Source organism: Anticarsia gemmatalis, chromosome 1 (genome assembly GCF_050436995.1).
Source record: "Anticarsia gemmatalis isolate Benzon Research Colony breed Stoneville strain chromosome 1, ilAntGemm2 primary, whole genome shotgun sequence".
Lineage (NCBI taxonomy): Eukaryota > Metazoa > Arthropoda > Insecta > Lepidoptera > Erebidae > Anticarsia > Anticarsia gemmatalis.
Window position 1 is genome coordinate 8,037,441 of NC_134745.1, and position 24,116 is coordinate 8,061,556.

Genomic DNA, 24,116 nt, shown 5'->3' on the forward strand with positions numbered 1-24,116 from the left:
TCTCTTTTAGTATGTTGAGGTGCAACTCTAGCAACGTACCATAGACTAATGACCTTTAAAGCTGCTGATTATGTTTGAGCAACACTAGTAGCCAACAAAATGGCTACCACGAATGACTCGAAGGCGCCTTTGCGCCTGGTAAAAAGAGTACAGTTTGGTATATTATCGCCAGATGAAATCGTAAGTAATGTTTTTAGACACATATTTGTCAGTAGTTCGGAATCACACATAAATTGTCCCATTGTAGACGTGTGTAGGGCACGATAAAACGAGTCACTGAAGTGGCACGCAGTTCGCGTTGTGGGCCATAAGTTTCCTTATTATATTAACTCGTTTAGTTCCAATAAATCCTACAATGTTTACGATGAACAATATCTGATTTACTATTTATTATAATGGGTAGTAAACAAACCGTGATGCACATGATGCTTGTACTATTAAAGACCTATGGCATTTTATTTTCATTGGACAACTTTGTGCAAAAGTTTACTTGTGCTGTAAAATACTGTTATTTACTCTTATCCGAGTTATTATTAGTTATACGTATTTGTATGGAGCTAACGCGAGCGACGATGCTATTATGAATGGTATCAAGTGGGTATAATGAGTCAGATAATTATACATAAAGACATAAAGATAACACTGATAAGTTTGTACAGCTTATTGTAAATCTGCTATAATATATAATTTGTGTTTTAGCGGCGTATGTCAGTCACAGATGGGGGTATTCGCTTCCCCGAAACCATGGAGGGTGGTAGACCCAAGCTTGGTGGACTTATGGATCCGAGACAAGGGGTGATTGATCGGAGTTCCAGATGTCAGACTTGTGCAGGAAACATGACAGAGTGTCCAGGACACTTCGGACATATTGACTTGGCAAAGCCAGTTTTTCACATTGGTTTTATAACCAAAACAATAAAAATACTTAGATGTGTTTGTTTTTATTGTTCCAAATTACTTGTCAGCCCAGTAAGTCCATTCTTTTTCTATGGTAATAAATCAAGATGACATAATAATTACTTTAAACTAATGATGTATATTATCTTTTAGACAAATCCAAAAATCAAAGAAGTTGTAATGAAATCAAAAGGTCAGCCTCGTAAGAGGTTAACATATGTCTATGATTTATGTAAAGGCAAGAATATTTGTGAGGGTGGTGAAGACATGGATATAGGAAAAGAAGGAGAAGAAGGTAAAAAAGGTTCTGGCCATGGAGGTTGTGGACATTATCAGCCATCCATTAGGAGACAGGGTCTTGATCTCACAGCTGAATGGAAACATGCCAATGAAGATACACAAGAAAAGAAAATAGTAATCACAGCTGAGCGAGTATTTGAAATTCTCAAACATATCACAGGTGGGTATTTACCAGTGTGAAAACAATAATATGATGCAATATTTCAACATCTTGATCTTGATATTGAAGTGAAAGGTGTATTTATAATTTATTTTGTATTGGTTCATTGGATTATTGGATAGTATGTTTTCACCCCCAAAATTGAATTTATTGTGATATTTTAGATCTTACATTTTAGTAAAATTATTATAAATGTAACAGTCTGAGTGTAGCTACGATTGTCGAGAAGATTAGAACAAAAAAGTTATACATATACTGTTAATTTAGATAAAAAAATTCTTATCAAGTTGTACATATTAATTCATTATTGTGGGTCAAAGACCTAAAGGGTTGCAGTTACTAATAAATAGTAATCTTTGAATATTTTTTTAAGGATCTTCTAAGGTTTTCCATCCATTGCAAATAACAATATTCCTCATATATAATATTGACTATGATTCATACATAATATTGACATGAGTACATGTTGTTTACTTGCAATGCAAAAGTACTTTTTTCTAATGTTGCATTTTCCTTGTACATTGTAGATGAAGAGTCATTTATACTGGGTATGGATCCTAAATTTGCCAGACCTGATTGGATGATAATAACTGTACTGCCAGTACCTCCACTGTCAGTGAGGCCTGCCGTAGTGATGTTTGGTTCAGCCAAGAACCAGGATGATTTAACACACAAACTTTCTGACATTATAAAGGCTAACAATGAATTGATGAGGAATGAACAGTCGGGAGCCGCAGCCCATGTGCTCGCTGAAAATATAAGACTCCTGCAGTTTCATGTAGCCACATTTGTAGATAATGACATGCCTGGTATGCCCAAGTAAGTATTTTTTATCACTTTTTAGATTTATAATGAGATAGATTTATTTTTGTTTTACTTTTGTTTTAATATTTCCTTTTTCTAATGTTTGTTTAATCATTTACAGAGCCATGCAGAAATCAGGAAAACCACTCAAAGCTATCAAAGCCCGTCTCAAAGGAAAGGAAGGCAGAATCAGAGGAAATCTCATGGGAAAACGTGTTGACTTCTCAGCTCGTACTGTCATCACACCAGATCCTAATTTACGTATTGACCAAGTAGGAGTTCCAAGGTCTATTGCCCAAAATTTGACCTTCCCAGAATTGGTGACACCATTCAATATTGACAGAATGCAAGAACTGGTGAGGAGAGGCAATGCACAATATCCAGGAGCAAAATACATTGTGAGAGACAATGGCGAAAGAATAGACTTGCGGTTCCATCCAAAACCATCTGATTTGCATTTACAACATGGTTATAAAGTAGAACGTCATCTAAGAGACGACGATCTGGTTATATTCAATCGTCAACCGACGCTACACAAAATGAGTATGATGGGACACAGGGTCAAAGTACTACCGTGGTCGACATTCCGTATGAACTTGAGTTGCACATCTCCATACAACGCTGATTTTGATGGCGACGAAATGAATTTGCACGTGCCCCAATCTATGGAAACAAGGGCAGAGGTCGAAAATATTCACATAACACCTAGACAAATTATCACTCCACAAGCCAACCAACCTGTTATGGGTATTGTGCAGGACACACTGACTGCAGTCAGGAAAATGACAAAGAGAGATGTGTTCCTCACTAAAGAGCAAGTCATGAATCTACTCATGTTCTTACCCACTTGGGATGGTAAAATTCCGCAACCCTGTATTCTGAAACCGCAACCACTCTGGACTGGAAAACAAATATTCACTCTCATCATTCCCGGACCTATTAACATGCTTCGAACTCATTCCACACATCCTGATGAAGAGGATGATGGTCCTTATAAATGGATTTCTCCCGGAGATACAAAAGTCGTAGTGGAGCACGGAGAACTGCTCATGGGTATTCTGTGTAAAAAGTCTCTTGGTGCGTCGGCTGGTTCTCTGCTTCATATTTGCATGTTGGAACTGGGTCACGAAACGGCCGGTCGCTTCTATGGTAATATTCAGACTGTGATCAACAACTGGTTGCTACTCGAAGGTCACTCTATCGGTATTGGTGACACTATTGCTGATCCTCAGACCTATCAAGAAATTCAGCGTGCCATCGTAAAAGCCAAAGAGGATGTCATAGAAGTCATTCAGAAAGCTCACAACATGGAATTGGAGCCCACGCCTGGTAACACTCTTAGGCAGACTTTCGAAAATCAAGTAAATCGTATTCTAAACGACGCTCGTGACAAAACTGGTGGATCAGCCAAGAAATCTCTTACTGAGTACAACAATCTAAAGGCTATGGTGGTCGCCGGTTCTAAGGGATCCAACATTAACATTTCTCAGGTTATTGCCTGTGTGGGACAACAGAACGTTGAAGGTAAACGTATTCCGTTCGGGTTCCGTAAAAGAACTCTGCCGCACTTCATCAAAGACGATTACGGTCCTGAGTCTAGAGGTTTCGTAGAAAATTCATATCTTGCCGGTTTGACGCCTTCGGAGTTTTATTTCCACGCTATGGGAGGTCGTGAGGGTCTTATCGATACTGCTGTAAAAACTGCCGAAACTGGATACATCCAGCGTCGTCTGATAAAGGCTATGGAGTCTGTAATGGTACATTATGACGGCACCGTGCGTAACTCTGTCGGACAACTGATCCAATTGAGATATGGTGAAGACGGCTTGGCGGGAGAAACTGTAGAGTTCCAAGTTCTGCCTACAATTAAACTGTCCAACAAGGCATTTGAAAAGAAATTCAAATTTGATCCATCAAATGAGAGGTATTTGAAGCGAATATTCTGTGAAGAAATTATAAAAGAGTTGACAGAATCTGGTTACGTTATTAGCGACCTGGAGAGTGAATGGGAGCAACTGTGCAAGGATCGAGAAGTATTACGACAGATTTTCCCCAGTGGTGAATCCAAAGTGGTATTGCCTTGCAATTTCAAGAGAATGATTTGGAATGCACAGAAGACATTCCACATTAATAAGAGAATGCCCACAGATCTTAGCCCCATAAGAGTAATTCAAGGAGTCAAAGATCTTCTGAACAAATGTGTTATTGTGGCAGGTGAGGATCGCTTATCGAAACAAGCCAACGAGAACGCTACTTTACTATTCCAGTGCTTGGTGAGGTCAACTTTATGTACAAAGTTTGTGTCTGAAGAATATAGGCTCTCAGCTGTAGCTTTTGATTGGTTGATTGGAGAAATCGAAACCAGATTCCAGCAAGCGCAAGTGAACCCTGGTGAAATGGTAGGCGCTCTAGCCGCCCAGTCTCTCGGTGAGCCGGCCACGCAGATGACACTGAACACTTTCCATTTTGCCGGTGTGTCGTCCAAGAACGTAACTCTCGGTGTACCGCGTCTTAAGGAAATTATCAACATCTCAAAGAAACCTAAAGCTCCTTCACTCACTGTGTTCTTAACGGGAGGCGCAGCAAGAGATGCCGAAAAGGCTAAGAATGTACTTTGCAGACTGGAACACACTACTTTGCGTAAAGTCACAGCCAACACGGCAATTTACTATGACCCAGACCCTCAAAACACTGTCATTGCTGAAGATCAGGAGTTTGTCAACGTTTACTATGAAATGCCTGACTTTGACCCCACAAAGATTTCACCGTGGTTGTTACGTATTGAACTAGATCGTAAGAGGATGACAGATAAAAAATTGACTATGGAACAGATCGCTGAAAAGATTAACGCTGGCTTTGGTGACGACTTAAACTGTATCTTCAACGACGATAACGCCGAAAAACTTGTATTGCGAATTAGGATTATGAATAACGAGGAAAGTAAATTCCAAGATAATGACGAAGAAACAGTTGACAAAATGGAGGATGACATGTTCTTGAGATGTATTGAAGCTAACATGTTATCAGACATGACCCTTCAGGGTATCGAAGCCATCGCTAAAGTATACATGCATTTACCACAGACTGAAGCCAAGAAGCGTATTATTATCACTGAACAAGGAGAGTTCAAGCCTATTGCAGAATGGCTATTGGAAACTGACGGTACCTCATTAATGAAGGTATTGTCTGAAAGGGATGTGGATCCCATTAGGACATTCAGTAACGACATTTGTGAAATATTCCAAGTGTTGGGCATAGAGGCTGTGCGTAAATCCGTTGAAAAGGAAATGAACGCTGTATTGCAGTTCTACGGTCTATACGTGAACTACCGTCATCTTGCGTTGCTTTGTGACGTCATGACTGCTAAAGGTCATCTTATGGCTATCACTCGTCACGGTATTAACAGACAGGACACTGGTGCGCTTATGAGATGCTCCTTCGAAGAAACCGTGGACGTGCTGTTGGACGCCGCCAGTCACGCCGAAGTGGATCCTATGAGAGGTGTATCTGAAAATATTATCATGGGCCAACTGCCTAGGATGGGAACTGGTAAGAAATCATTTAGAATCCTTTTCAAATTAGTAAGAGTATTTTTAATTCTGGTGTGTAAATTGTGGTTGTCCAGGTTGCTTCGATTTGCTACTCGACGCTGAGAAATGCAAACACGGAATGGAGATGGGCGGCCTCGGTGTGGGCGGAGTCGGAGGCGGCATGTACTTCGGAGTGGGCACTCCGTCGATGACACCGTTAATGACGCCGTGGTCTACGCAAAACACACCCGGATATGGCAGCAGTGCATGGTCTCCTGGCCAAGGTAAGAACCAAACTGACAAATGATTATGAACATATCGTTCTTGTATTAGATTACCAATCCCTAATTGGAATTGCAATGTTATTAATCGTTATTGTGTATTTTATTTGCAGTGGGAAGCAGTATGACGCCGGGTGGTCCATCATTCTCGCCGTCGGGCGCATCGGACGCTTCAGGCATGTCTCCCGCGTACAGCGCGTGGTCGCCGCAGCCCGGCTCGCCCGGCTCCCCCGGCCCGCCGCTGTCGCCCTACACGTCGCCGGCCGCCGCTTCGCCCTCGTATTCTCCGACAAGTCCAGTGTACGCGCCGGCGTCACCCAGTCTCACTCCCACGTCACCGCACTATTCTCCTACGAGTCCTTCATATTCACCGACTTCACCAAATTATTCGCCCACGTCTCCGATCTACTCGCCGACATCGCCCAGCTATTCTCCCACGTCCCCCGGCTACTCCCCGACATCACCGTCGTATTCTCCGACTTCGCCGAGCTATTCACCTACGTCACCGAGTTATTCTCCGACCAGTCCCGCGTATTCGCCGACGTCTCCGAGCTACTCGCCTACATCACCTAGCTACTCGCCGACTAGTCCATCATATTCACCGACGAGTCCATCGTACTCCCCGACCAGCCCAGCGTATTCACCGACTTCTCCCGGCTATTCGCCGTCTTCACCGAGCTACTCGCCGACGAGTCCGGTCTACAGTCCCGCGTCTCCAAGTTATTCTCCGTCGTCACCGAACTACACACCCACGTCCCCAGCGTATTCGCCTACAAGTCCGTCGTACTCACCCACTTCACCGGCGTATTCACCGACGTCACCCAGTTACTCCCCATCATCGCCGAAATACTCTCCCTCGCCTAACTATTCCCCCACATCACCATCAATCGCCGGAGGAAGTCCGACGTATTCACCTACCAGCCCGCAATATTCCCCGACGAGTCCGCAGTACTCTCCGGCGAGCCCGGCCTATTCACCGTCATCTCCGCAGCACGCGGGAAGCACGCGGTACTCACCGTCTTCACCGAATTACTCGCCGTCTCCGCCGAATTACTCCCCGTCATCCCCGGGCTACTCTCCCTCATCAACCAAATATTCACCGACGTCTCCGACGTACACACCGACCTCATCCAACTACTCTCCCTCATCCCCCGCCTACTCTCCGTCCGCCGCCGGACCCACGACTTACTCCCCAACTTCACCTACATACTCTCCTACTTCACCTAACTATGACGACGGCGATGATTAGATTAATTAATTTCTTTTTTTTATTTCTTTTTAGTCGTTACATGAAAACTTCTTGTAAATATTTTCAATTTCCAATATTGGAAATTAAAAAGTAAAAAAAAAGAATGTATTTTAAGATCCGTAGATATAATTAGGCTAAGTTTCTATCAAACAATGTTATAGTTATGATATCTTTCCATCACTTTTATGATTTGTTTGTAATATTATTGTTAGTTTCAGCATTTTGTGTGAAATACCCGTTCACGTGTAAGTTGTAGAAGTGTGTTGACACTCCGCCACTTAACTTACTGTACCTATGATTTTATTGACTTGATTTCTCTGAATAGGCTTTAGTGACATAAACTTTCAACATAAGTATATTCAATAGTGTTACCTATTATAATGATTATGTTATAATTCAATTGTTAAGCATTTTTTGGTGGAAAATAAACAACAATATTTATATTTCGAACTTTTATTTTATTAGTAATGTCCCAGTTTTAATACATACTACCAGTAATTGTAACTATCGCAATTAAGATCTGCGATCTCACGACAACGACGTATTCGTAGTTGGGGTTTATAAAACTTGTATAACAAAAACAATGAACATTATTAAATATTTTAAATTAAACATTAACAATTCAAATGATATAACGACAACTACAAAATAACAAAAATCTCAATGACCACAGTGTAAGCTGCTTGAGACATGCCTTAAAATAGGGATAAAATTAAGAGTGAAATAATTGGAGAAGTAATATCTACTATCTACATTCCTATAGTATTATATCTTAATACAATTACAAAATACAAACCACTTATTACTAATTATCTATTGTGCTTTTATAAACTTCGAACACAGCCATTTTATATTCTTTAAGTTACTTACACACTAAGCCAGATATTATTATTAGGTAATTTTGGTAGTTATTGCAACACAAATATTTCTTCGATGGTAACTAGAGAAATAAATGTTTTAAATGATATTCTTTTTCTGTGCTGTATCTGTCTACCTAATAGCAATACACCTTACGTACATTTATATAAAACATGAGCTACTTACGAAAAAATACAAATAGGTAATGAATATTATGGAAGCCGTTTTTAAGCAATTCTCTTTCGTACTTAAGACTAAGTATTTATTTCCCTCGATATATTTCTATGATACGATCCTGGTCGACGTACTCGAAGATGTGCGGTGCGTCCATCAGGATACCAACTGTGCCCGCAGTGGTCACGATGAAGAATATGTACAGCTGTAGCCTGTCGATCACCATTGCTACGTACTTCCAATCTTCACGAGTCTGTAAATAAATAAAACGGATCGTTTACTGGGACAATTGTCAAACATTAGAGTGAAATTGGGAAATTTGAAACTTGGGAAAATCAAACAGTGTGTTTATTGTAATTTATCATACGTTTTAAGTGCCTTCACTGTAAAAATAAGTGCGGTGCAAAATGTCAAGTTTTTAGTCTCAGTACTTTGGGGGCTGCGCTCATATTATGTTAATCAGTCAGTCATTAAATCAATACTGCTGTTTGCACTGTATAGACAGATTATTGATTATTAATTAAAAACAAAAGTACAAATTAATGTTATGTTGTTTTTGATAACTAACCTGAATATACAGATCTTCATTACGTAGATGTTCAGCGATAAACTCCACCGCTTCTGTCGCCTTCGCTGCTTCAGGGGACAGTAAGAGCGAGTCGGAGCTCTCTGATTCTCTCCTCTCCCCTCCGAGGCCGAGGCCGCCCAGTGCGCCGAGACCTCCGAGCGCCCCGACCTCACCGCCACCGGCAGCACGGTTGATCTTGCAGTTCGGGTGGTGCAGGTCCGACATCTCCATCGCCTCCATTTTGCTTTGTTTTGCACCAATCGCACTAAGAAGTTAGTATATGCACAAGGTTCACGTGTCAGGCATGAACTGACTAACAGCGTTTAGAAGTGATAATTATAGTGTTACGTACCTGATGTGCTTAGGAAGGTCGTGTGGAGCGGCAGCGTGTGGCGGTGCCCCCATGCCAGGCATCTCCATCATCCATCGCAGCCTGGTCTTCCGTGGACGACGCATAAGCAGTGCTGCTGGCAAATAATGCAAGAACACACTTCGGATCCACAGTGGCATCCTGTAAAAAGAATCAGTTAAGTACAACAATAAATATCAAAAATTTTAAACATTTATCGGGTATCAAACTTAATGAAGTATACGTCACCTGTGCGTTCTTGGACCCCTGAAATTCCAGTTGATGATAATGACGGTTACTAGGATACTGACGGTGTTCATTATGAATGTGAACAGCAAGTACTTAGCAATAAGCGGCAGCACGAGAGATGTGGGCGGTAGAATCTTTGACACCAGCAACAAGAACACAACCAGTGACAGTAAAATGCTGATACCCAATGTTACCTGTAAAACAAATGAACAATAGGTATATACGCTACCGAAGAATAAATACTCAAGGCTGGATTTTAATTATAAGTAAAATATGTTAGATATACCTTTTCACCAGCTTCGGCAGGCAAGTAGAATACTAAAACGCAAAGGAACGAGATCAAAACCGTTGGCAGGATTAAGTTGACGGTATAGAACAAGGTTTTCCTTCTAATGATAATGTAAAATGTAATGTCCGTTTCAGTCGGATGATTGCCTTCGTAAATATTCAAATAAGCAGGCACTTCGATGATGTCCCATGTGCCTGACTTCCAGTAATCGGACAGATCTACAAAGTTCTTGTTGTTGTATAATGCAAGGGATACTTGGTCGCCGTTGAAGGTCCATGATCCGAATTTCATAATACAAGTTTGTTGATCGAAGGGAAAATATGTGACGTCGATAGTGCACGAGCTCTGAAAACAAACAAAAGAGTTAATATCATTTTTAAAACACTATCTCTGTTATACTTACTCGTAAGATTTTAAGATTAATTACCTGGTAAATAGCCGGCGGTACCCACAACACTTCACCGTTGGGATAAATTAATACGTTAGATTTGTATCGCACTTCGTAGTTTCCGTCGGCGCTGCAAAGTAGGAAACAATGTCACATTGCGGGCATATACCTACCTATATTATAATTTATCTTATTCTTAATTTATAAACATGTAATTGAAACACTTACTTGTTGAAAAGTACTATGTCGGGTTTCCAGACCTTGTCGGGTGGCAGACGCAGTACGCCTATGCCGCCGTAGTCGGCCTCATCCCACATCAGCTGATAGTCCATCCAAACTAAACGAAGCCAAACATTTGACTTCATAATCTGATTCTTTTCATTCTGAAAGCAAAAACAACACCACATATTCACTCACCCTAATATTACTTACATTTACTAACATATAGTAAGAGAATATCCTGTTAATTCGTTAACCTTATAATTAATCGGCACTGATTAAGAAAGTATTAATGAGTGAAAAGCGCATTACAACAAAAGGTTGGAATCAATTACAGCAAACACTTAAAGTAGTGAAAAGTGTTTGTTGACACACCCTCATAGGACTCGTCAATGTACCAACACAGTACATCACTAGTAATACATAATAATGTTAGTGAAAAACATAAAAAAGGTGACATACCACGTTGATGAGCTGTACAAAGGCCAGGCCGAAGCGCACGTCGACCTTCTGAGTCATGTTTTGTACTGGGCGGATGAGTTTGTTGTAGCCGCGAAACAAATCGCGGACCAGCCGCTCTTCGTCTTCTGAACACCATCCTGAAACAACACCCTTGGATTTAGTGCCTTTACGAATTAACGTATCTTAGTTTTTTTTTCTATTATATAGTTCTGTATCGTGTATACTTGGTTAAAACCCTTATTTATTATTTTACACAATCGAATCGCGATTCATGCATTCGTGCATCATTTTTGTAATCATTAAAGACCGTATCTACACGCCGCGCCATTAAAAAGCATACATATCTGAATAAAGTTTTAATTAAGCCTTTTTCTATAACAGTATAAAGTACAACATTCGTATAAAGTTTAATAATCTTCTAACTTATAATATTGATTTGCAAGCCCGTAAGATATGATAACAATTTAAAGGGCGTGCTTAGAATCCTATATTCATCATCGACTAGCAAAACGTATACATATTACGATAGTATACATCCGTATTCATAAGATCACCTGAATGCAGATACCTAGTTATTATTTATTTCGTATTAGGTACTTAAATTTCACAGAGACATTGAAATATATTCATTTTGATGGAGAGGATTTCTCAGAAAGCTTTTCACGGAGAACAACGTGTATCTCAACCGAGATGCTGCTGCGACGACAGATCAATAAAGAGCGAATCGCGAGATAATGTTGTTTGGGAGAACACTTTTCTCACTGTTTTTGCTTTTAAACACTCCTACATGTTAAACTGCTTGTATTTAAGAAAAATAATTAATAGTTCGATTAATAATAAGGTGATTAGCAGTTGTTGAATTGTAGTCGAAATCTTGAAGTACACTCTTAAAAATGTAACATAAAAAACATTCGAAATATGGCCCACATGTGCCTTTGCGTAATTAAAAGAAAATTATATGTAACTTTCAGCTATTATTTTGTTTATAGGTGTTTAAAGCACTTATTTACATGACAAGCCGGTAGCAGAATTTGTTTAAAAAATATTATTATTAGTATAATTGCGAATTGTGTTAATTGCGGTTATTGAGCGTGTGTAGTGGAGTGTAATTGATGTCTGTGTACGTATATATGAGTTCGTAGTACCTGAGTATAGGAGGGTGAGCAGCGCGGCTGCGAGGAGACAGGCGCGCGTCCCGCCCGACATGGCGGCGCGCACTGCCGCACGCAGCGCCCGCCGGCACCCCCGCGCCTCGCCACACACCCTCCGCCCTATGCAGCCCGCCCAAACGCCAACACCAACTTACTGCATACTATGCATTTTGCACAACTAATAACTAATATTAGATTACGACAATTTGATAGCGCTGTAAAGTGACACAGAATGCATTAATTTGTACTTGCAACTACGTACAGCTTTATCTTGCCCTACATGTTTAGTTGAACGTTTAATTATCGCTTGAGGTATAATTAAATGTAAATTTAGCTTCTATACTTACTATATAGTCTTACTCAGTTTGTCATATTTTGTAAATTTGAACTCTCAGTATTCGTAAAATGTTTGCGCTAAGGCTGTGTAAGTAAGCGGTTGTTATGCGCATGTGCGGTTATCCCGCGGGATAGCATCGATTGCTGTACCGCTCAGCTCCAGCGACGCCTCACCGGGAATATTATGTAGGTCAGGGATGGTTTATACATCACTCTTAAGTCTTCGATCTGAGAGGTCCTCTAACACCGAAACTACTTTCAGCATATTGACATTATGTTTTATGCTTGCATTTTGTGCCCCTATATTCTTAACTATTTCTTTAACATTTTTCGATAGTCATTATATGTATTCAAATTGATTTCATGTTGTAAATAAATTCGGTAGAATTGATTTATTAAGTCTCATATTAGATATCATTTCAAGACCCTAGACTGTCCTAGAGTTAAGGTTTCGTTGTTCAGTTAGTTAATAGGGACTGGTAGGTAGCTGTCGTAGTAAATAAAACACAGGCTTGTTTCATTCGTTTATATTTAATAAACAAAGTGCAATTCAGAGTATTAACCCTAACAATTGAACAAATCTTGGGGACATCGGCTGTCCCATTGCCGACGGAAAGATGCCGCACATCGTCCTATCTAATAAGGAGATAGAGTCCGCGCGGGCGGGTCCGTGCGCGGCGTCCATCGTCCGGGTCGTCACACAACCTCTAGCGAATGGTAAGAAGATTATATAACAGTAAATAAACGCATGATCGAAAACATTGACGCGTAATCATATCCGGTCCGCAACTTCCAAAGGGCCGTCTAAGATTACTTACAACACTATCCCGGAAAAGGAAAACATTACAGGAGCTTTGCGAGGGTACATTCGTGTTGTCGGGTGTACCCGCACATTCTCGCCGCTTACAACACGTTTTCCTTTTGAGGGGCTCACAATGTTTCGCTTTATAACATAAATCAACAATGACGGAACAAAATTGTTTGATTATGATGGAGCGTTAAATCAACCGTGTTGAGAGTGTTGATAAGTTCTGTTTTGGTGTGGCAGACGAGCGGCAGGGTTGGGCGAGATATACTAGAGGTACTCATCGACGGATCCAACGTGTCTCTGTCAATAAATAGGCACCTTTGTATTATACCCTCTATGTAACGAAAAACCGGTTCATGTTACAACTTCTTTACATAAAAAATGTTGTATATCTTATAAAATGAGTTATATATACACGTACATGTCTGAAACGATGGTCGTATTTTGTATTAATTTCCGAAGAAGAAAATTTTTACAAGCTAATATTATTTTCAGCATATGAATTACTGTAACTGTATGGAAAGAAGTACAAACGTGATATTAATATGTAATTTAATTATTTGTATAAGTCGTTCCGAAATGTCCAGTTATGACTTTATTAAAATAATATTTGTTTAACTACAACTTTTAACGAACGTTTTATTAAGCTATAGCCTTGGATATTTACCATTTATAACAATATCGACCCGTTCACAACGAGGCATATCACAACCTGTACCAATTGAATCAACATTGTTTGTAAAGTTCTATACTAGCTACTGACACAAATATATCCGAAAATAAAACTAGGGATTATAACCACGATTCATGGAATCGAACAAGGAGGAAACAAAGGGCCATTGTTTCACCGCCCATAGTCTTAACTGTACAATAGATCTCAAGAATCGAAGAAGTTCTAACAAAGTTTAAATTTTAAATGCGAATCAGGTCGTTCAACGGTATGAAGGAAGACGTTTTTGTGCTAAATTTTGTGCCACAGTCTTATGTAGTCGGTGGCCACTTGTTGCGGAGAGTAGTCTAGCGCGAACCTCTCCGGCCCGGCCAGCGCTCGGGCGCCGGCGCCTGTAACATACACAGCACGTACTGCCACAATATCGCTGCGGGCGACTGTTCCACGGACGGAACGTCTATGTCATTACTACTCTTACGCGCCCTAACGATCGGTGCAGGGCGCGGGGTTCCACTGAGCGTGACGACCATTCTTATCATTGGAAGAAAAAGTACACAATCGCTGAAGGTCTCAGAGGATTAGAAAGACGTTAGTCGGATAGGCAGTTATTTGTTGAGCGTACAGGGTTGGCAGTCAGCGGTAACTTATGTCTACAGGGGGGCGCGGGCGACGAGGCAGGCGGCGGCAACTCCGGCGCCGCGGCGTCAGCGTCCGCGCCGCATCGCACATCACAACTTAACAAGTATTCGCGGTATCACAGAACGTTACGCATGCGCAGCCGCAAGCGGGCGGGTCGCTACGACACCATGATGTGTGGCGCGGACAGCAGCACGGCTAGCGTGGCGATGATTGTGAACAGGGTAAAGATAATAAGGCACAGTCTGTCCACGACCATGGCGGCGAACTTCCAGTCGCGCGAAATGTCCGCATCTTCGTCGTCCTTGCGCATCTGCAACACATTCAAACATGTACCAATTGCACTAAGTACTACTTCGTACTCTCAATCACCCTGACCGACATTGTCTGACGTTTACCTGATCTGTGATGACTCGAAGCTCTTTGAGAATGAGCGAGAGCTCGTAGTCGACACCGAAGCAACTGTGTGCAGCCAGCCCCGCGCCGTTCTCTTCACCACCCCTGCAATAAGTAAGTGTCTGTAGTTATCGGCTACGTGTGGACTCTACACTAAAGGTGGAGCCGAGGAACGAAGGGCACTACGGGAGTTATGCCGATTAGATGTTAAAGACCCAAGACCCGAAGTAGAAGTTAATTCAAAGTGAAATTTATGTGATGGCCCGTGAAACAGTGTGTCATAAATGTCAATGCTCGTTCGTGAAAGCTATTAGGGTCGGGTATACTGCGGAACGTTCTAGGCTGGGGTGAATTATCGTAACCGTGCTATTTACGGCGAGTAGTGTTCGTGTAGATCGTCGAGGGACCTGTAGTATCGGCAGCAGGGCGGCTGCTGCGAGTGCGCGTGGCGGAAGTCGTCGTCGATGTCGAGCACGTTCGCGAGGAGCGACTTGGAGGAGCGCTCGCGCAGCTCCAGGTCCGGAGGGGGCGGCGCGCGCGCCGGCGGGGGCGTGGCCGCCGAGCCCGGCCGCGACATGCGCAGGATCCACGGCAACCAGTACAGGAACACGCAGCGAATCTGTCACAACCACTCACACTCAACACACGGTTTTGTTTACTTCTCATCTCATACCACCAAAAATTAACAAAAACAGAATACAATTTTATTTCTTATGACACATTTAATTTTCCTGTATAAAAATATAGTCCAAATGTGCGCTATGAGACTGCACTCCTGGAATAAAATGTAAAAAAATAAGAACGTAAACATTTGATAGCAATATAAGACGAACCCAATCACTCATTTCGTGTGTGTCGGCGTGTCGGTGGTGGTAGTTGAGGATGAGTATGGTGGAGACGACGGAGGAGGCCACCATGAACATGATGCAGTTGAAGTAGGTGCCGAGGAGCGGCACGGCGTCCGACGTCGCGGGCATCGTCTCCGCCACCATGTTGAGGAACACCGTCAGCGAGAGCAGGATCGTCACACCTGCGTATTGTAACCGACATTGTTTCTAGGCACATATTTATATCGATCGTATGTGTCACTTTTCAATCGTTAGATGTCTTTATTCTAAGAGCAATGTAAAAATTTTTGGATGATAATGCATAGCATATATCAAAAATCTCAAAATTTATCCTTGAAACTGCTCAAATAAGCTCTGAGACCATATATCGAAATACCTAGTAATAACGGCACGTGCTGGTAACTGTATCATCTAAAATGTTAATTAAAAGCTCTGTTTGTCTGTGTCTCATCAGCAATCTACTAATAAAACATTATCGCTAAATTCTAATATTGGTTTATAGCTGTAATTTATAAATTGCTATTTTATTTAAATCCAGATAAACTAGAACTTTGAACAGGAAGTAGTAAAATATCAATTGTACAGAATAAATTCATCCTATTATAAACGATGTATAAATAAACTTTTAAATATGTATACAAACTTTCAAAAACAAATAACGCTTGATCGTTGATGTCTTTTACTTGAATTTTTGTAACCATCAAATAAAGGTAATATTTTACTTATCACTATCCTCTATAAGTCCATTGTAACTAATTAATAAGAAGGAGATAAATCTAAAATTCCCAGAATTGTATGCCAACAATATGGATTATTGTATTTAAATAACAAAAAAGGTAACACCATTTACGATTGAATGGTAAACTACAGACGAATATTTACAAGTACAACACTGGACATTAAAAATAGTTAATTCCTGCAAAGAAAACATATAATAAAGTACCTAAAGACAACTTTTCGCCGGAGTCTGGAGGCAGCGTGAACCCTAACAAAGCCATGGAGGCGATGAGCACGCACGGCACGATCAGGTTGAAGAAGTAGTACAGCGTCTTCCGTCGGATCACCACGGCGAACGTGATGTCTATGTACGGCTCCGGACAACAGTTGTAGTAGATCTCATTGCGCTTTCCCGGGACCCCTGCACCAAAACACTTAGTTCACCTGTCATCCTGTACTTAAATCTGATTTCGAAGTTTTAAGCTCTACAATTCGCTTGATCACTCTTTATTGACTAGTTTTAGTCTTAGTTGGTCTTTACTGACTGTTGACAGACATTTCATTGCCATATCATTTTAGTGAGTGACATGTCTAAAGAACACGGCAATATTTACTATTTGGGCATAAATATTGAGCAAAAGACCAACTTACTTAGGTTGCTAAACTGCAACAATATCCCGAATATTGCTTCGTAACGATCATTAAACGAATTTGAATATGAATATCAAAATAGAAATAAAATTGCCTATTCTCTCTTTAAAATCAAATGTTTGTGGACAGTACTGTGTCCATAACGACCTGTGTCTATTTGTGTAAACACAAATGCAATGTTCACACGACCCACTGACGGGAATATTTAAATTGCAAAATTTTCTGCTAGTTTTTTGTATTGTTTTATCGTATCCCACCATCATGTTTATTTGAATAATTGTTAAATAGACTTAAATTGAGCATACAAATGTATAAAATAAGTAATAAACTATTAATGTAATTGATCTACAAAGAAGAAATTATAATATTTAAATATCTTACCTATTAATTCCCACTCGCCATTCGTGACAAAACTGCTTATATCTCCACCACCTTCGTCTTGTAATTGTAGATCCAACTGCAATCATAAATATTATTGAGTGCCCACTAAATAATAACAATAAAAATGTCAATAATAAAGTTATATCATTATTAATCTTATTAAGTGGTACTCATTTATAAGTGTCGTTTAAGAAGCATTTTTATTACTAGTTCTTATTTAATTAAGGTCGATTAAAATCAAACGGTATTGTATAGCATTTTCCCAAGCCACGTGCATCTTAAAAATTGCATCATAATCTTTTTAAATTGTCGAGTTAAGTTATATATTTAAATGTTTCATTTGTTGCAGGTCTCGAATAGTTATCGTAGTGGTCGAACCTGATATCCATCATAGGTCCAGCTGCCAAACTTCATCTCGCACCGTTGGTCATCGAAGGGAAACCAGGTGATGTCGATTTTGCAGGTGCTTTTGAAAATGCCAGGCGGCACGTATAGGCACGAGCCGTTGTTGCGCACCACCACGTTCGTCGGATACGTGCTGTCGAACCCTTCGTCCGCGCTTCACAAACAAACAACGTCTGTTAAACTACATTACCGACGTACACTTCACAATAGGGAATACTTCACTGAACCCGATGGCATCAGTTCTCAAATATTCGCATAGCAATCGGCGCAAGTACGCATCCGATTTGTCTCTTTATTTCTACGTCCGCGTACAAAGCTTTTTGGGTCGACGATTTCTCACTCTATCATCAACGTATTGTTGTTTCTCTGCGACACGAGTCTCGTCTCCGAATAAGATAGGTTAAAGTCGTCCACTATGCTACTAAATACGGGTTGGCAGGCACACATTCAATAACTATTTAGAGAATGCTTAGACATGCAGGTTTCTCACGATGTTCTCCTTGACCGTTAAAGCGAGTGACAATTAATTGGTACTATAAACATTAACTTATGAACTTGAAAGTTTCTATGTCAATCAAGAGACTTCATGGCAATTATAATTCTAGGTTTTGTATGTGGGTGATTCATGTCATTGTTACAAATTAACTGATTTATTATTTATTAAATTTGATGAATAGCACACTTAAGATTATTAATTTGATTTACAATAAGACGAATTGATCATTGAATTAATTAAAAGAAACCTTAATTGATTGCTATCTATGAATATTACAAAAAGTACATTCATGTTTTATTGATTGAAAACGATAAAGTAAATTAATCCTTAAAAAAGTTGTATTACATTTTTATGAATACTTTCCAATTTTGATTAGTTATTTTGTGTTTATCGATAGAAAATCGTTAACATTGAATGCTCGCAGCTTTATTATTGACAATGAAAGCGAACGCGTACGATATAATGCTATTCATTTTAAAACAAACTAAATAAACCTAACAATATGACACGAACAATATAATTCTTATAGTACAGAGAGTTCGATAAAGCAAACGAATTAGGGTACCCATTCTAGTATTTATTAATATCGATTAATCTATAAATATATATAGTTGCGATCATCTCTCCATGCCTCTATAATTTATCTCGGTTTTGAAATGTTTAATATTTATATTTACCTTGAATGTATTTATTTAAGCGTTAGTTTTATTAGCTAAGTGCGCTAAGATACTAGTGCAAGCTTAGAATAATTAGAAATAGGGGTGTATCAACAAGAGCCAACTAATAAATTATACTAAGAGGTTGAGCATTAATTACACCATGAAAATCTAATAAATATAGACAGTAACTACTGTAGTACAAGGGCCATTAGCTGGATTGTAAATATCTTGGGATTTGTCGTGCCAATTCTTAGCTTTTGACGCAGCTATAAAGATATAAATTTTCTACAACCGATATTCGACCTATAAAGTATCTGTAATAATTACTACTGTAGTAGGTGATCAAAGTATGGTGATTATACGTACCTGTTGTACATAAGGACGTCTGGTTTCCATAACCTATGGGGCGGTACTCGCAAATCTTTGACGCCGCCGAAATCCGAAGTGTTCCACCTCAAGTTCATATCATTCCACTCCTGAACAAGCAGACAACAAGTGTATATTACAGTACATTTATGTAACTATAAGTAATTAATATAATGTAGTGTGAACTGACGTGAGACAAAACGTAATAAATAATTAAATCTCGTTTCAATGTAAAAAATATTAATTGCTTTCTTGTTTGCGTACACGTACAGATGTAAAGAGTAATACTCACTAGTTTAAGCCAGATGTTTGTTATTAATAGCTGGTTCTTCTCGTCCTGGGAACATAAATTTTGCATTTTACTAGTGCCACTCTGTCCCGTTTCTTTATAGTTTGAACTTCGATTAATCATTATACAGGCGAGAGTCGGTCAACAAGGATTATAGAAAAACCTGTCTGCCAGTAACTGGTTCCAGGACGTCGTTTAGACAAAAACTATCAATAATGTTTGGCCATTGTACGCACACCAGTGTATCACTATGTGTGAAATTAAAACGTGAGGACTTATTTAGAAGACCTGATTGGTCAGTCGGCTTATTTAATCGTTCTCGAAGCGGCTTGACTCGTTGTAGTTTATTTAATAAACGGTATATTTTAATCATGAGAAAACCATTAATCGCGTTCTGAAAGTATAATTTGGTTGAGACTATTATACGGTAGGAAGTCGGTAGCCTGTCTATCATGTGCCACTGCGAAAAGTTGGCGGTATATTAAATAATTAGTGAATGCAGAATCGGGACAGTCTCTGCTAAAATATTCAAAGAGTATGCACCGCGCGGTCACGTTTCCAGTCCGGTCGCTGAAATTTATCCTTGTCCACGTATACTTAGGTTGGGTGGTTATGTTTATAAAATAATGTAGGTTTACCACGTCAATGATCTGCATGAGCGTGAGGCCGAAGGAGAGCTGCAGCGGGTCGCTCTCGTTGACCACGGGCCGCTCCAGCACGTTGTAGTGGTCCAGCAGGTGGTGCAGCAACCGTTTCTCGTGTAAGCCGCAGCTTGCCCCTGACGAACAATACTCTTAATAGTACGCTTCTACCGCATTCAGATGGCGACTTAAGTAACGCTCGGGGTTCCCAGGAGAGCAGTAGCGCGTTCGTGAACCTTCAATAGTATCGACCCCGTCTCGACCAAATGACAAACAATCCGTAGTATCAGTAGTACTGTAGCGCGTTCTGAACTTGCCATTTTGGTCCATATTAAATAAGTTGATACGACACAACGCTAGTGATTCTGTTCGATTTCTCTGGGTACTCTTTTATACAAGTCACCAACACGTTTACATTTAAATAAAGCGATTGGTAATAATGTGGTTTAAAAAACCCTACGTGGTACCTTAAAGAGCACTGTTGGAGTAGTATTTTTGCTCCAGACAAGCCCAGTACTGTGATGGCAATATTATTACTATTGCGCAATCGATGCATGTAAATCTTACTGAGGTAAGGAGATATCAGGAAAGACAGATTTGCATTACCTATCCCGTCAGTATCTACCATAAAATAAATTACTATGATTCCATCTGCTTATTTGAATAAAAGAACCAATCACCCTAAGATAAGTGTCGTGAGAACAATAAATGAAGTGTAAACATGTGCACTTATAAAAGCTACAATATAAACGATGCTAATTAGACATACATTGGAACAATTAGGATTCAATAAATGCCTGTATTCTAGAGAAAACACACAAAATATTTAACGAACCGTGTAATTGCTTTGAATAAATGGCTACGTGTTGTGATAAGTACATCAAATATCTTTTTTTTATTGCATTTGATGATATGTGTGTTGGGACTAGTTGTTATTACTAATTTGACTTAACTAAGAACATTATTATTGAAAGGTTAAAGATTGATTTAAACATTTTTATTGGAATGTAAAAGTATCAATTGAAATTAATCAAAAAATTACGGAACCTGGAACTATTCCAAATGAAAACTGTGGGTCTTATTCTATTTTAAATACCCAATTGCAATTAACTGAATATTTTCTGCGATTTGCAGTATAATACAATTATTATTAGTACCTGTTTTAACTTATTGGATAATATTATGTTCTGAAGAATCCATTCCACTACAAAATTATAGGAAAATCCAAAAATTTCTAGTATGAACATACATGAGAGCCGAAAAAAGAATATTCGCTTAAAGTGAGACGCAGTAAGATGCTCAAATCGTTACTGTCCCAGTGGGAGACACAAAGGAAAATGTACATGATTGTTTTAACTATTTTCGTTGTTTATATCACAACTACGTCCAAATATAAACTATTATCACCAAAAATATGTTGATATTAACAGGTTTTATATACAAATAACATTTACATTATATTATGAGTAAGAAACGTGTATTTTTATGATAACATAGTGTAAGGTAAAGTCGGTTACGAGACAGTGTTATTGACCGTTCAATATGCTTGGCGAACAGAAAGTAATTAGCTTGCTACGCTGAACCTATGATCATAAAGGAATATCGCATCTCAAATGCTATATAGAGACAGGTACATTTATGTGTAATTTATGCAAATTGCTTTATACAAGAAAGTTTAAATAAAAAAGTAATAATAACATAAAATCGATAACGCGTAGCCGTTTGAGGCGGGGTTGTATGACACTAAGAAATTATCTTTGTTTTAAAGAAACATTCACGTATGGACTATGGGGAGGGACTACTATAAAGCGTTGTAATTTCATCAAATTGTCGTTTTGTAATGTGTCTTGGATGCTTCAGTTACTAAAAAATGTGGTCCATTTCAAATACGAACAGCAGCGATCATCGAGAACGAACGAAAAGTATTCGATACTCGATTTGTATGGAAAGTTTGAAAACCTTTATATTTTATTGATAGAACCATGTTATAGATGGCAAATAATTTCGTGGTTAGTGAAATTGTATTGTTTTTTGTTCCGGTAGTAATTTTGTCTTGATAGAATATATTGCGCTCTGTGTAATTTCTGTTATTGTTAATGTAGGCAATTGGATATTAAGTATTGCGATAATACAGGTAATTGAACCGAACATAGGTTATTGGACGGTCAATTTCAGATGATTATATAGCTGGGGCCTGCGGTACAGTTATAATAACGTCTGCTTAAGAGTATACACGATGTTTCCCATTCATTTGTGCAGAGATTTCTATCTCATAAGCTTTACAATCGAAATGGTCCAATTGTTAATAAGGGTATAAGTACATCACCATAATGAGCATATAACATAAATGCACACTCTCAAACATCGCTGGGCAGCTTTTATCTTCCACTTGGTATACTTGAGATTATTCAAGAGCCAGCGATCAAATCTCAGCTTTGCTGCCTTTTCGAGGACCTTGTTGTTATTTGAGTTGTAACAGGGACGCCTATATAATACCCGCTTGAATCTTTCACTTTGATGTACTCGTAAATGCTGGTCTTGATTATACACGAGTAAAAAGTGAAGAAATTGCTGAACGTTCGACGCTGAGTGCTGCATTTTGAGCTTCGTACAAGATGGCTTGATTATAATCAATGTGAGACAAGATATGAGTTTATTACATTGTCATATGTTTGTGAAGTGATCAGGTGTCAGGTGTACGTTTTTCAGACATGTTATTGTACAACTGCGACAGGTAGGTTGATTCTACGAGTGGACTACTTGTAGGGGAAGAAGGTGAAAGGCTACAATAGTGAAGATGAGGCTGGGGCTTACCCCTCGGCCAGAGCAGGCACAGCAGCAGCAGCAGGCCCGCGGGCGCCGCCAACAGCGAGCGGCGCGCCCGCCCGCCCATGTCAGCGCCGCGAGGCCGCGCCGCGCGCCGCCGCCGCCGCCGCCGCCCCGCGCCGCGCCATCACCGCCCCGACCCCCGCGACACCGACCCCTCCCTCCCGACGCCGCACTCCCGCTTCTCTATTAGGATCTATCGAACACGATCGGCTTAAAATTCAATCCTTTTATGGTTTTCATATGTATATCGAACTATGTTCACGACCGCTCGCCGACGGCCACGCGTGCCGTCCGATCCTTAAGCATCGCCTACCGCGCCGGGGTATGTTAGTCGAGTCACGGCGTGTTTTTGAGCATTGTTGTTCAGCGGAGTGCGGCCGACCGTGGGGCAGCGGAGCCGCCGGTGTGCGGACTGACGGAGGCAGCAGGGGCGCGCAGCCGCGCCGCCCCCGCCGCTCCCATTCAAGCGCCGCGCCACGCCGCTGCGCGATGCTCTCGCCGACCTTGTCTCCTTCGCAGCTCGCCTGCACGAGGTCCTCGATCCGAGCCCCGACACCACTCATCACGCCGCTGCCTCACGCCCCTCATTGATGCATATTACTACTCAACATTATATTACATATTAAACATATACAAACATACAGATATACGTACCTATACTGTACCGGAGAGAGCTTTCTCTGCATGTTACGTAATTGTTTGAACTTTTTATAAGTACTCGTAGTACCCGTGATTTGGTTTTAATTACTTTCATTCTCAGTGTACCATGTACTAAGGTGCATTACATAATTGTTTATTTTCTAAAGAAGTAGGTAATTTATGAGGATTCAATTTAAATCAATTTATTCCGTAACAAAACTAAAGTTAGAGATAAACACGAATCCTTCCGTAGGGGTTGATAGGCTTGAGTAGAATACATGATGTAAACAATAGTGCATATGTGAATGGCGGGTGTATTTTGTTATTATTGTAAGTGAGAAGGGCGAATGATTGTAGTGCAGTGGTCGTGAGTGGTGGTGCTGGGCGCGCGGCGTGCGGCGTGCGGCGGGGATGCGGCGAC

General features: G+C 40.2%; 3 protein-coding genes across 5 annotated transcripts; 1 reads left to right on the forward strand and 2 right to left on the reverse strand.

The window, feature by feature from the left end:
* Positions 1-53: 53 nt before the first annotated feature.
* Positions 54-7,664, forward strand: Polr2A (RNA polymerase II subunit RpII215). Its single transcript, XM_076116702.1, has 7 exons — positions 54-180; positions 700-969; positions 1,051-1,357; positions 1,885-2,176; positions 2,283-5,710; positions 5,787-5,975; positions 6,086-7,664. Exons 1-7 carry the CDS (start codon positions 100-102, stop codon positions 7,219-7,221), a joined length of 5,703 nt encoding a protein of 1,900 aa, XP_075972817.1. The 5' UTR covers positions 54-99; the 3' UTR covers positions 7,222-7,664.
* Positions 7,665-12,030, reverse strand: nAChRbeta1 (nicotinic acetylcholine receptor beta1). Of its 2 annotated transcripts, none has more exons than XM_076116724.1 (9): positions 11,923-12,030; positions 10,778-10,914; positions 10,325-10,479; positions 10,136-10,226; positions 9,706-10,053; positions 9,420-9,613; positions 9,174-9,332; positions 8,822-9,065; positions 7,665-8,506 (listed from the first exon to the last, which is right to left on the reverse strand). In XM_076116724.1, the coding sequence occupies exons 1-9, from the start codon at positions 11,981-11,983 to the stop codon at positions 8,342-8,344; spliced, it is 1,554 nt and encodes a 517-aa protein (XP_075972839.1). In that variant the 5' UTR covers positions 11,984-12,030; the 3' UTR covers positions 7,665-8,341. The 2 variants fall into 2 exon arrangements, with proteins under 2 accessions (XP_075972839.1, XP_075972830.1); XM_076116715.1 differs by having other exon boundaries at positions 8,822-9,086.
* A 746-nt stretch (positions 12,031-12,776) lies between these two features.
* Positions 12,777-23,605, reverse strand: nAChRalpha7 (nicotinic Acetylcholine Receptor alpha7). 2 transcript variants are annotated; one of them, XM_076116735.1, is made up of 11 exons: positions 23,042-23,605; positions 20,225-20,364; positions 19,590-19,634; positions 19,298-19,407; positions 17,750-17,930; positions 17,372-17,447; positions 16,566-16,760; positions 15,608-15,804; positions 15,149-15,393; positions 14,777-14,879; positions 12,777-14,691 (listed from the first exon to the last, which is right to left on the reverse strand). In XM_076116735.1, the coding sequence occupies exons 1-11, from the start codon at positions 23,118-23,120 to the stop codon at positions 14,539-14,541; spliced, it is 1,524 nt and encodes a 507-aa protein (XP_075972850.1). In that variant the 5' UTR covers positions 23,121-23,605; the 3' UTR covers positions 12,777-14,538. The 2 variants fall into 2 exon arrangements, with proteins under 2 accessions (XP_075972850.1, XP_075972858.1); XM_076116743.1 differs by having other exon boundaries at positions 15,182-15,393; positions 23,042-23,604.
* Positions 23,606-24,116: the final 511 nt, after the last annotated feature.